The 13,025-nt window shown below is 35.5% G+C and overlaps 1 protein-coding gene across 1 annotated transcript; it reads left to right on the forward strand.

The window, feature by feature from the left end:
- The first annotated feature begins 8,273 nt into the window (after window positions 1-8,273).
- LOC119666006 (uncharacterized protein K02A2.6-like) lies at window positions 8,274-10,639 on the forward strand. Its single transcript, XM_038075267.1, has 3 exons — window positions 8,274-9,166; window positions 9,813-10,567; window positions 10,635-10,639. Exons 1-3 carry the CDS (start codon window positions 8,274-8,276, stop codon window positions 10,637-10,639), a joined length of 1,653 nt encoding a protein of 550 aa, XP_037931195.1.
- Window positions 10,640-13,025: the final 2,386 nt, after the last annotated feature.

Genomic DNA, 13,025 nt, shown 5'->3' on the forward strand with positions numbered 1-13,025 from the left:
TAGAAGTTGTTTTACCCAATCAGCATGTTCTAAAGGATCGCTTAATTTTGCTAACATTCCTACGAGGCTTCTGTTAATTCTTTCAACTTGTCCATTCGCTTGTGGCGAATGCACAGCTACTTTAACATGGGTAATATTTTTGTTATTTAAATAATTTTCAAATTCTTTAGAGGTAAAACAAGTTCCTCTATCTGTTATGCATCTATTTGGTCTACTATAGTATTCAAAATATTTATTTAATGCGGCTGTAACCTCTTTTGTACTAGTTGTAAGTACTGGATATAATTTAACATACTTCGTAAAGGCATCAACAATTACCAAAATATGCTTGCGTTTTGACTGAAGTGATGGTAGTGGGCCTAAATGATCTAGATGTATGGTATGAAATGGTTTGGGGTGTTTAGGTATGTTATATAAGTTTCTATTCGTTTTTTCTGGAGCAGAATACATGATACATTTTATGCAATTTTTCTTAACATTGTCAATTTTTCTTTTCATATCTGGAAACCAATAATTTCTTCTTATTTTATGATAGCATTTTTCCACGCCTTGATGCCCTAATTGTTCATGTATAGATCTAATTATTTCTTTTTCCAATTCTTCAGGTACATATAGAAGTAAATTTTTTTTTCTTTCCTAAAAACCACACCATTCTCCATTACGAACTTTTCTAGTTCTTCGTTTTCTAATTGGTTCTTCAAACCCATAATATCTTCATCTCTGTTTTGCATTACTTGCAACTGAAAGTCTAAGTCTTCGCTGTCAATGACAGCAACTAAATTTTCATTTACCATTTCGCTTCTGCTAAGAGCATCTACGTGTGGCATTTTCTTGCCAGCACGGTGAGCTATTGAATAATTATAGTTTTCTAACTCTAGGGCCCATCTAGCAATTCTACTATTTACTAATTTCTTATTTAATGTTAGTGTTAATGAATTGCAGTCGGTTATAATATTAAATTCTATTCCTTCTAGATATACACGGAACCTACGGAGTGCGTAAATCACTGCTAAAGTTTCTAATTCAAAACTATGGTACCTGCTTTCTGCGTCAGAAGTTCGTTTTGAGAAGTACGCAACTGGATGAAACTGTTTATCATCCTGTTTTTGAAATAAAATGGCACCAAAGCCATGAGAGCTGGCATCGCAATGTAACTGTGTCTCTCTATTGCTGTTGTAGATTGATAGTACCGGACTTGTTATTAATTCTTTCTTTAAATTATTAAACGATTGCCTACATTCCTCATTAAAATCAAATTTGGAATTTTTCTTAAGCAGGTCATATAGTGGTCGAGCTATTATTGAAAAGGATTGCACAAATTTTCTGAAATATGAACATAAACCGACAAATGACTGAAGTTGTCGTTGATTTTTTGGGTCAGGAAAATTTCTTATAGCTTCGACATGGCTCTCCGAGGGTTTAATTCCTTGTGATGAAACAATATACCCAAGGTATTCTATTTTGCTGTGCGCAAATTTACATTTACTTAGTTTTATCTGAAGTCCGAATTCTGCTAATCTGTTTAAAACTTTGCTTACAATTATGAAATGTTCCTCTATTGTTTTGCTTCCAATTACAATATCGTCTAAATAAACTATAATTTCTGAATTCTCAATAAAATCTCTTAGGATTTTTGTAATAAATCTTTGAAAAACAGCTGGGCCATTTTTTAGACCGAAAGGCATTTTTAAAAATTCATATTGGCCATTAGGTACCACAAACGAGGTATATTTTATGGATTCTTTTGCCATTTTTACATGGAAAAATCCCGATTTTAAATCCATTAATGTAAATATGTTCTTACCCCCTAAGTATTCTAAACAATCTTCAATTAGTGGCAGTGGGTGATTATCTCTAATAATATGTTTGTTCAGGTTTCTGTAATCTATACACATTCTAGTTTCTCCCGATTTTTTCTTAACAAGAACTATTGGTGATGCATACGGGGAGTCGCTATGTCTAATGATTTTCTTATCGAGCCAGTCTTTAATTATATCATTTACTTCATTCTTTTCGGCAAAATACAACCGTCGTGGTGAACAGAAAATTGGTGTGTCTGTTTTTATTTCTATTTTTGCCTCATAATCAGTGTCCAAAAAATTTGCTAACGGTTTTTGTATGTAATTATTTTTTATCATTGTTTCCCATTTTGTTGTCCAATCGCGGGATAAGTTTGGGTTAATATCTAAGGAATCACCATCACTTTTTGTGATGTTACACATTTCTCTAAATGCTCTACCTACAATGTCATCTGCCTTTGTCTTTTCCAATATATTTAAATTATGCTTGTTTTTTAATTGACTTTCTGAAAAGTCATTTTTATTTGCGTGTTTAATACACAGAGAAATATTGAATTTTTGTAAAAAATCTCTGCCAAATATAATTGAATATGATAAGTAATTGTCTGGTACAATTAAAAAATTTACGGTAATTATCTTATTTTTATATTGGATTTTTGCATTTGCAGTTCCGCAATACATTATATTTTTACGTCCCAGAGTTACATACTGCGACATTTTATTATCATGTAATTGGATCTTAGGATTAGCAGATAATATTGCCGACCGCTTTACAAAATTAATAGGGCTACCCGTATCCAGCAGACATAGAAAACAGTCAAATTTAAGTTCAGGTTCGCAATCGGTATTAAAAGCAACACTTACCTTTTCTTCAAATTCTACCTTTTCATAATCGTCATCATTATTAGCAGCAAAGTTTACAGATTTTTTCGGACAGTCACTGTGCACGTGATCGAATTTGCCGCATGTGAAACAGGACCCTCTTCCTCGTTTTTCCTTTTTGCAGTCAACAGCATAGTGGCCATATCCCGAACAATTGAAACAGCGTACAGGCTTGTTTTGCACGTTTGAATGATTTTCATTAGTAGCATTATTGTTAACCACAGGAAAATCTCGTTTAGCTTGTGATTTCTGAAACGGTCGACTTATCATGTTTTTTGCATCCGTAACTTCCGTGATTTTTTCATATTTTAGTAGCAGTTTTTTAAGCTCTACTATTGATGTGGCTCCATAAAGCATAACTACATTTGTTGATCTGTCTTTAAGGCCATTTATGATGTATTCAATTAGTTCTTCCTCCGACACAGGTGCTTTGCTCGCAATGTTCTGCATCGTTATCACATAACGCAGTAGCGATTCCTTTCCTTTATCCCAGGCGCGTGTTTCCAACTTTTTAAAAACATCTCTAACACTTAAGGTTTTTGTAAATTCTTTTTGAAGTAATTCTTTGAGTTGTTCCCAAGAATTAACTTCCGTAAAACCCAACAGCAATTCAGCAGTGCCAGTAAGCATTCGGCGAGCGAAAGCCAGTTTAACTTTCTCCGTCCACCCGTACACTGCGGATATATTTTCAAAATCCACAATCCAAGTTATGACGTCCATGTCATCATCGCCACTGAATTTCTTTGACACTTGCTCTATTTCTTTATATTGGGTAGAGTTAATTGATATTTGATTTTGGATCTCCATAATTCTTATTTGATTTTCCAGCAGTTTAACTCGTAACTTAAGTTCATCTGTGTTAACTGAAGTGTTTACATTGCCGGTGTTTACAGCATGTTTAATTTTAGCTGTGGTTTCACTGCACTTATTTTCATTGGCATCACTTTTATCGAGTTTTGTATATGTCACAATGGCGGCATTATTATTTTCACTGCACTGATTTTCATTGGCATCACTTTTATCGAGTTTTGTATATGTCACAATGGCGGCATTATTATTGTATGTATTGGTGGCGTCACTTTTGTCATCTGAAGTCGCATTTGCTATTACTATTTCTGAAGTTGCATTTGCTAATATTGTTGACTCGGACCGCTCGTCCACTTCCTCAATAACACCAGCAACTAATTTCTTAAGTTGACTTAATGTTGCTGTGTCTGGAAATGAAATATTCATATTTCGCAATGTCTCGATTATTGCAGCTCTTGAGGCATCAGCCATTATTTTATTATTATTTTTTTTTTTTTTTTAAAACTGATTAATATATATATTGTAGATTTGCGCAATTTAACGCGAACTTAATTCTTATTTGTACGCACGCTATTGTCGCTAGAATAATTTATTTATCTTCACGTGAATTTTACCCCACACCTGATATTGTAGCAATAAAACACAACCGCTTCATTTAGTTTCTTATTACACACTGCTTGATTCTTTATTTGTCATTCTTTACATTCGTTAGTCATCAATAGGGTTGCCAGCCATTTATATTTATTCTTTAATTCTACTACAAGTTATATATTTATATTTTCGTAATTTTGTTTTATACTGTGAAAATTGTGCGCTACTGGTCAGAGTTCTTCTATAAACAAGTATGGCGGGAGGTGGTTTGCCACCTTCTGGTGATGGAAACGAATGTGACAAACGCGAACAACGGACAGAAAATGAAAATAAACTGTTCTTAGAAATTCGAGAGCTAAAAACACTTTGCGAAAAGCTGAGACTAGAAGTTATTCAACTAAAATCCGAAAATTCTCTTTAAAAGCAGCAGAAACCACTGTAAATCTCACAAAAAAAAAGGTTCAAGCAGAAAACCTATGTACGAAACATTGATGAGGAAGAATTAACTTGGGAAACCGATTCGATCGTCAAAAAGTCTAAAACATCAAAACCAAGTAAGAAGAAAAACGCTGAGTCTTCACCTGAATGTGTAGCAAACAATAGCGACGATAAACAAAATAAAGTACCTGATAGAAATGTTGCTACCGTTTTAGGCAAACGTACACCTCGTCCTCCTCCTATAATGGTATCGCACGTTGACAATTATATAGAGATGTATGCAAAGATTGTTGAAATTGTAAAAGAACAATTTTTTGTTAAACTACTTAGCAATGGAATCTTCAAAGTCAACGTGTTTAATATTGACGACTACAGGATCTTAACAAAAATGCTTTCCGACACCAAAAGATCATGGTATTCATATGAAAATAAGCAACTAATACCGATTACTAAAGTCATCATAAAAAATTTCCATCGTACGTGGGACTCGGACTCAGTAGTCACAGATCTGAAAAAGCAGGGCTTAAATGCAATTTCAGCGGTAAATAAACTTAAATGGAAAACTAAAAAACCGTTAAACATGTTTTTAGTTTCGTTCGACGCGTCTGAAGACGTAAACAAAATTTAAAATATCAAAAATTTTAAATACGATAGTGGCTGTAGAACCAGTTAAACAATTGAAAATTTTGCAGCAATGTAAAAATTGCCAGGGTTTTGCACACACAGGAAACTTTTGTGGTAAACAACGTGGATATGTAAATTGTGCTGGAAAGCATGCAACATCTGATTGTGAGAAACCACCAACAATGCGACCAAAATGCGGTAATTTCGGAGAAAATCATCCAGCAAGCCATCAGGGATTTGTGGTAGCAAAGAGCTGCAAAGGATACGAGATAAGAAGACAAGATTGGTTAAAAGAAACCAAAAGCAACTAACCAATAGCGGAACTCATGAAAGTGACACTCCAGTTAAGAGTGTAAAAGACATGAAGTTCACAGAGTCCTGTCTAAAAACAGAATCCAAAATGCAATCCTATGCACAAATAATTAAAATTAGAAACACAAATCCGAAGTCTGAAAATGCAATTCTTATGCAAATCTTGGAGAAATTAAATAAGCAAGAAGAATTCAACAATCTAATTCAAAAGCGTTTAAAAAACCTAGAAATACTCTCCAAAAAGCCACATGATTGTTAAAGCTATAAAGATAATGTTAGGGAACGCTAACGACCTTCTAAAACACAAAGATGAGCTTGAACTTTTGCTCCATACTAAAAATATTGATATTTGCCTCATAGCCGAAATTCATTTTACTAGATCGTCTTACATTGTTGTGAAACAATATCGACGGGAAAACCTACTTATTGGCCCACAGATCAAAGTAAGATACCTGATCTTATTGACTTTTGTTGTGTATGAACCAACACTAGCAACACTATTTTATGAAGTTTGACAGTTTATCATTTTAACTGAGTAATATATGTAAATAGTTTTTTGTTATTAAGTAAAATCAAGAAAATATTATAACTTGAATGAATAAATAAATAAAGTGGTGTCAGAAGTGGGATTTGAAAAAATGAGTCTCACAGCAAGCGAAATGAAGACCATGATGGAATCACTCGCGGGTGCGATTCGATCGGCGGTGACGGAAGCGGTGCAAGACGCTGCTGTTAACAATCTAACAAATTCACACGCAAGTTCAGTGAAGACATTTAAACCACCAAAATTTATGATTGCAGAATTTAAATTAGGAAAAGGATGCTCAGTGCAGGATTATTTCATTAATGTGGACTGGGCGTTAGATTTGAGCAAAATATCGGAAGACGAACAAGGGAAGTATGTACGTGTATACATGGGAGCAGAACGCAACGATGCTCTTAAAATTCTCGGTAGTCCAATTGCACCTGATATGTTTACATACAACGAAATTAAAAATATTTAAATTCATCATTTTGATGGTACACGGAATAAGTATGCTGAAAGCATTAGGTTCCGACAAATTAAACAAGAGAAGGGAGAGTCAATTTCCAAGTTTCTGTGAGTATGGAGAGTTCTTGGATAGAATGCTGCTGGAGCAATTGCTATATGGGGTTGAATCGCGCATTATTTGTGATGAAATAGTAATTAGAAAACCAAAAAATTTCACTGAAGCGTATGAAATTGCGCATACAATCGAGCGAGCGCAAAAAACAACAACAGACGTCAACGGTACAGAGTTAGGGCAACTAAGTGAATCAACATATAAGCTAGGTTGCGCTCCAATAAAAACAAAACGTAACTTCAGTGAGAACCATGAAAAAGCGATGCGGGATGACAAAAGAAAAAACAGGGAATTGTTATGAATGTGGTGGTCAGCACTTCAGAAAAAATTGCAAGTTCAGTAAGTCCAAATGCTTTGCGTGTGGAAAAGTCGGTCACATTGCCAAAGTATGCAGAACGAAATTGGACCAAATAGCAAAGGATGAACCCGAACCAGTTCAACAAAAAATAACTTAATATTAATACACTCAAGGCGGTAGAAAGAAAGATGGTTCCTGTAAAAATTGGTGGAAAGGAAATTCAAATGGAATTAGACACCGGCGCTTCATGCGCGGTAATTAGTTGCAGAACTCTTCGATCGATAAGACCGAATTTTAAGTTGCTTCAGAGTGATAGGCGATTCACAAACTACTCGGATCATAAGGTTAATTGCGTTGAAGGGATTGTAGTATCCGCGTCAATGGGTAAAATAGTACGACGGTTAAGTTTGTATGTTGTGGAAGGAGATTGTGATACACTTTGCGGCAGGGAATGGATATTACAATTTGCGAGAGAGATTAACTTTTCTGAACTTTTTTCTTCGTCCAACCATATTAATTTAATAAACTCCTTAGAGCGAGAACTGTCTACAAACCAGCGAGAGCGGCTCCAACAACTGATCGAGCGTTTTAAGAACATATTTAGTGAAACGGCCGGGAAGCTTAGTGGTCCGCCTGCTAAAGTACATCTTAACACTGCAAGTATTAAAAGATGCTTACGCCAAAGAAATTGATCGAAAAATTAAATTGGGATATTACAAGAGAGTAGATCATTCGGAATGGGCTTCGACTACGCATGTTGTTGCAAAGAAAAATGGTGGTTTTCGCATTACAGGCAACTACAAACCTACAATTAACCCGCAAATGATAATTGATGAAGATCCAATTCCGAAAGCGGAAGATTTATTTAATAAAATGGAAAATGCAACAATATTTTGTCATCTTCATGTAACAGACGCATACACTGTAACGACACACTTTCTATCGTTTCTGTCATCTTACAATTGATGAAGAATTTGCATATGTATTAACTCTAAACACAATCACGCATGGGTTAGTACGCCCAACACGTGCAGTTTATGGAGCAGCAAATATACCAACGATATGGCAAAGGAGAATGGAAACAGTACTGTATGGTATGACGAACGTGTTAAATTTTTTCGACGATATCTTAGTATATGCTAAAAATTTTGACGAATTGTTACAAATTTTAGAAACCATTCTAAGCCATATTAAGTTAAGTGGTCTGCGTCTGAATAAGTGTATTCGCCACAACATCCGTGGAGTTTCTTGGTCTTCGAATTGATGCACATGGAGTGCATAAATCCCATAAACATCGAAGCAATATTAAATGTGCCCAAACCATCAGCGGTTGAAGAGCTTCAACTTTTCTTAGGGAAAGCAACATACTATGACGCGTTCATTCCGAATTTGGCTACAAAGGCGTGACCATTACGGGACATGCTAAAAACAAAAGAATTTTGCTGGACGGGGGAGGCATATGCAGCGTTTACTCAATTAAAACAAATATTGACTTCACCTCAAATATTAATTCCGTACGATCCATCACTACCGGTAATGTTAGCAACAGACGCAAGTCGAACGGGTCTAGATGCTGTATTGTCACATCGTTTAGAAAATGGAGCAGAGCGGCCAATAGCTTATGCAAGTCGAACGATGACTGTTACGGAACAGCGATATACACAAATTGATAAAGAGGCACTAGCAATTGTGTGGGCAGAGCAAATATTTTTCAAATACTTATATGTTCGTCATTGGATATTGATCACGGATCATAAACCGTTATCACAGATTCTTCAACCTAACAAATCGCTTCCAGTACTATGTATAAGTAGAATGGCTAACTACGCAGAATTCGATTACGAAGTTATATACAAAAATTCAAAAGCAAACGCAAATGCCGATTATTTGTCACGCGCTTCCCTTCAACAAATAAATCAATTGCAACAAACAGTAGCGACTCATTCAGATGAATGTGATGCGTTCGATAATTTCATGATTTGCCAGATAAATCAGTTGCCTGTTAAAGCAGAACGTATTGCAATAGAAACCAGAAAGGACCAGCATCTCGGCGAGATAATCAGATTACTGGAAAGTGGCCGCTGTTTAAAGAGAGAATGCTACAAATCGCCAGAAGCGAGTTACGTGTTATCATCAGGGTGCTTGACGTTCGAACATCGGGTCGTTATCCCTCCACATTATCGACAAAAATTAATAGAGAACCTACACACATCGCACTTAGGAATGGTGAAGATGAAGGGCATTGCTCGTTCTTTTATATATTGGCCAGGAATAGACAAAGATATTGAGAATATGGCCAACGAGTGTGATGGGTGCGCGAGTTACATTCTCTTATCTTATCTTATCCTTATACTAAATATTTTATTATCGTTGTTTGACCTAATCAAACAATATCTAAATTGCATCCTACTAAACATTTTATTATCGTTGTTCGACCTAATCAATCAACGAAAGATCTACATTATAATTTATTATATTCTATTATCTTTAACTAACATTGTAACTAAAAATATTGTTATCGCTGTTCAGCCTAACTAAACAATGAAATGTTCTCATTGTATTATATTATAATAACATACCGTATTATACTTTACAATCTCTAAATAAACATTGTAACTAAAAATATTATATCCGTTGTTCGGTCTAACTAAACAACGAATTGTCTTATCAGGATTCGATACTTCGAATCCTCACTATAAATATAAGCAAAGTTGTTAGTTATAAGTTAGTCTTAGGATTCAATCTGTAAAACCATGTCTTAAAAAATATTAAATTACTAAATATTTTAAATAAAAAGAAAAACATATGTTTTAATTAAACATATAATTCGCGAGACAAGCCGATGAAATGCGATAGTCATCATTGGTAATACCCAAAAGGACCATGGGAACGTATTCATATTGACTATGCAGGGCCATTTGAAGGGGCGATGTTACTAGTAATTGTTGATGCTTACAGGAAGTGGTTAGAAGTTAAAATCACAAAATCTACTACGGCTGCAGATACAATTTCGCTTTTGGACGATGTATTTGCTGCTTTTGGAGTTCCGCTTATGGTGGTTTCTGACAATGGAACGAATTTTACTTCTGTAGAATTTAACGATTTCCTTACAACAGTTGGTGTTAAATACCATAAATATTTAGCTCCGTATCATCCAGCTACTAACGGTCAGGCGGAGCGTAGCGTAAAAACAATCAAAAATGCACTAAAGACAATGGGCACAACAAGCAAGTATTTAAAGAAAAATTTGAACGAGTTCCTAAGGCAATACAAAAATGCCCCGCAGTCAACTACGGGGTGCTCGCCAGCTCAGTTATTTTTGAGACGACATCTGCGAACACGCATAGATCTCATTCGCCCAGAGGAAATTGCAAAGAAGGTGAAAGATAAGCAATACTTGCAGTGTCAATCTGGTAATGGGTGTAGGGAGTTCGCACCACGCCAAAGCGTATACTTCTTATCGGGCAGTTCGCGAACGCATAAATGGCTCAGAAGAACAATTAATACACGTTTAGGTGATCTTCCCTATGAAATACTTTTTAATGAAAAGGAAGTGAAGAGACACGTAAATCAAATTCGAAGAGCTGCAAATAAACCAATTAGAAATACACTAGCGACAGAATATCGTGAATCTAAACATTCGTTTGAAAGCAGCGGTGACAAGACGGAGGACCCGTTTGAAGCAGAAAACAATGAAGCAACCATTGAAGGGAGTCCGGGATTTGAGAATTTTTTTTTTTTTTTATTTCTTCAACTATTTACATTATAAATAACGAGTAGCTTGAATCTGATAAATACTATACATACATAAATAAGCAATTTTCTACACAAATTACTTTACATTCTAATTCAATGCCATATCAACGACATTTCGCCGTTTTAATCGTCTCTGTTATGATGTTAACAGCTTCTATGTTGACATGTTGCTGCAACCTCAGTTTGTGTCTTGTTGCTTTCTGTTTTATTTCTTCAGCGACTGTGGACACTTTTAGATCGCGATGTATATCGCTGTTCCTAATGTACCATGGCGCTTTTAAAATGTTCCGTACAACCTTGTTCTGGAAACGTTGGATTATTTCGACGTTACTTTGGCTAGCGCTCCCCCATAGTTCAGCGCCATACGACCATACAGGTTTTAAAATTTGATTATATAGCAGAATCTTGTTTTGCATAGATAGTGTGGATTTGCGGCCATTCCATTTTTCGCAACTTCATGTCAAGCTCGTCCCGTTTCTTTTTATGTGTTCTTTCCATCGAAGTTTTGCGTCCAACGTTATACCAAGATATTTTGCAGTATTGGCATATGGTATTTGAGTACCTTGAATCGAAATAGGAAGATAGTGTATTTTTTTATTTGTAAAATCCACATGAACAGATTTAGCAGAATTCAGTTTGATACGCCATCTTTTTGTCCAATTGTCTAACGAATTTGTAGCTGTTTGTAATTTGGCTATTGATTCTTCAACGGAGTCAGCAATCGCCAAAATAGCAGTATCATCTGCAAATGTTGCAATTTTATTTTCAGGTGTTATTGGCAAGTCCATTGTGTAAAGCAGGTACAGTAGTGGACTGAGTACACTGCCCTGAGGTACACTAGCTTTTATCGCAGAAAGATCTGAATAACAATTTTCGTGTTTTACATAAAAGAACCTCGAGGTAATGTAAGACTTCAAAATCGCAAAATATGACGACGGCAAACATGTTTCTAGTTTATTCAAAAGACCTTTGTGCCAGACTTTGTCGAAGGCCTGTGCGACATCGAAGAATACAACAGAACACACTTTTTTACCTTCAATAGCCCTTTCAATTTCATCGACAATGCGGTGTACTTGATCTATAGTTGAATGCTTACCACGAAAACCAAATTGATGGTTTGGTATTAGCTTTTCGGATTCTATTATAGGCATTAGTCTCTTGTAGAATAGCTTTTCAAAGAGCTTCGAAATAGTTGGTAAAATTGAAATTGGTCTATATGACGATATGCATTCTAGCGGCTTGCCTGCTTTTGGAATCATTTTTACTTCTGCGATTTTCCATAGGCTAGGAATATATTTTAAATTTATTGTTGCATTGAATTGCATTAATAATTTGTTAACAGCTTTATCGGGTAACTGCTTTAAAACTTCGGATGTTATAAGGTCAAAGCCAGGCGCCTTTTTATTTTTCAAATCTTTTATTGCTGATTTTAATTCGCGCTTTGTTATTCGATCGATTTGCTGATTTCTACTCTCTGTGACAGTCAGTAATTCATCACACTGTACATCATTAGGCTGAAATATTTTTGTCAGGTTATTTGCGAAAGCTTCGGTTTTTTCCTCATTGCTTCTAGCCCATTTACCATTGCTGTCTTTAAATGTTGGTGTGTAGGTAATGGGTTTCTTTAAGTATTTTGTCGATTTCCACAATGAGTATTCTGATTTTTTGTCAGCTCCAAGTGATGAAATATAATTTTTAACTGACTCATTTTTGATGAGACGAATCTCAGCTTTTAAACGTTTAGTAGCTTCATTAAGCCTGCTCTTATCTAGAGGAGATCGGGTTTGATGCCATCTTTTCCTTAGTTTCCTTTTTTCTTTTATTAGACTCATAATTTTTTTTTACATTTTTCCTTTTATATTCAGGAGTACTGCTCCAAGCCGCTCTTTGAATTTGCTTCATGAATTGATCATAGTCTATTTCAAGTTCATTACAAGTGCTCAGTGGAGTTGAGAGGTTTACACTGTCTTCAAGTAACGCTTTAAAAAGGCTCCAATCTGTGGATTTACTAGTTAGGTATGGACCATGATTTTTCGTTATGATCGTATCACTTAAAGTTAAATATATTGGCGAATGGTCGGAGTGCAGATTTAAACCTTGTTTGATTTCCATGTAATTTGATGATATTTTTTTAGTGAGAAAGAAATCTATAAGATCAGGCAATTTATTTGGATCGGTCGGCCAGTAAGTTGGTTTTCCTGCTGAAATTAATTCGCATCCGGTTTCTATTGCAGCCTTATACAGTTCTGCAATAGAAACGCCCAACACATCAAGAAATGAGGAGTTTAATTCAATACCACACCCAATAGCTGAGAGTACGCCTGAGACGAACAACGTGACTCCCGCTGTACGACGGTCGACAAGACTAAGGAAAACTAGAGTGCCCTACACACCATAATCCGGTGGAGGAGAGAA

The sequence above is a fragment of the Teleopsis dalmanni genome, chromosome 1 (assembly GCF_002237135.1).
Source record: "Teleopsis dalmanni isolate 2A chromosome 1, ASM223713v2, whole genome shotgun sequence".
NCBI lineage: Eukaryota > Metazoa > Arthropoda > Insecta > Diptera > Diopsidae > Teleopsis > Teleopsis dalmanni.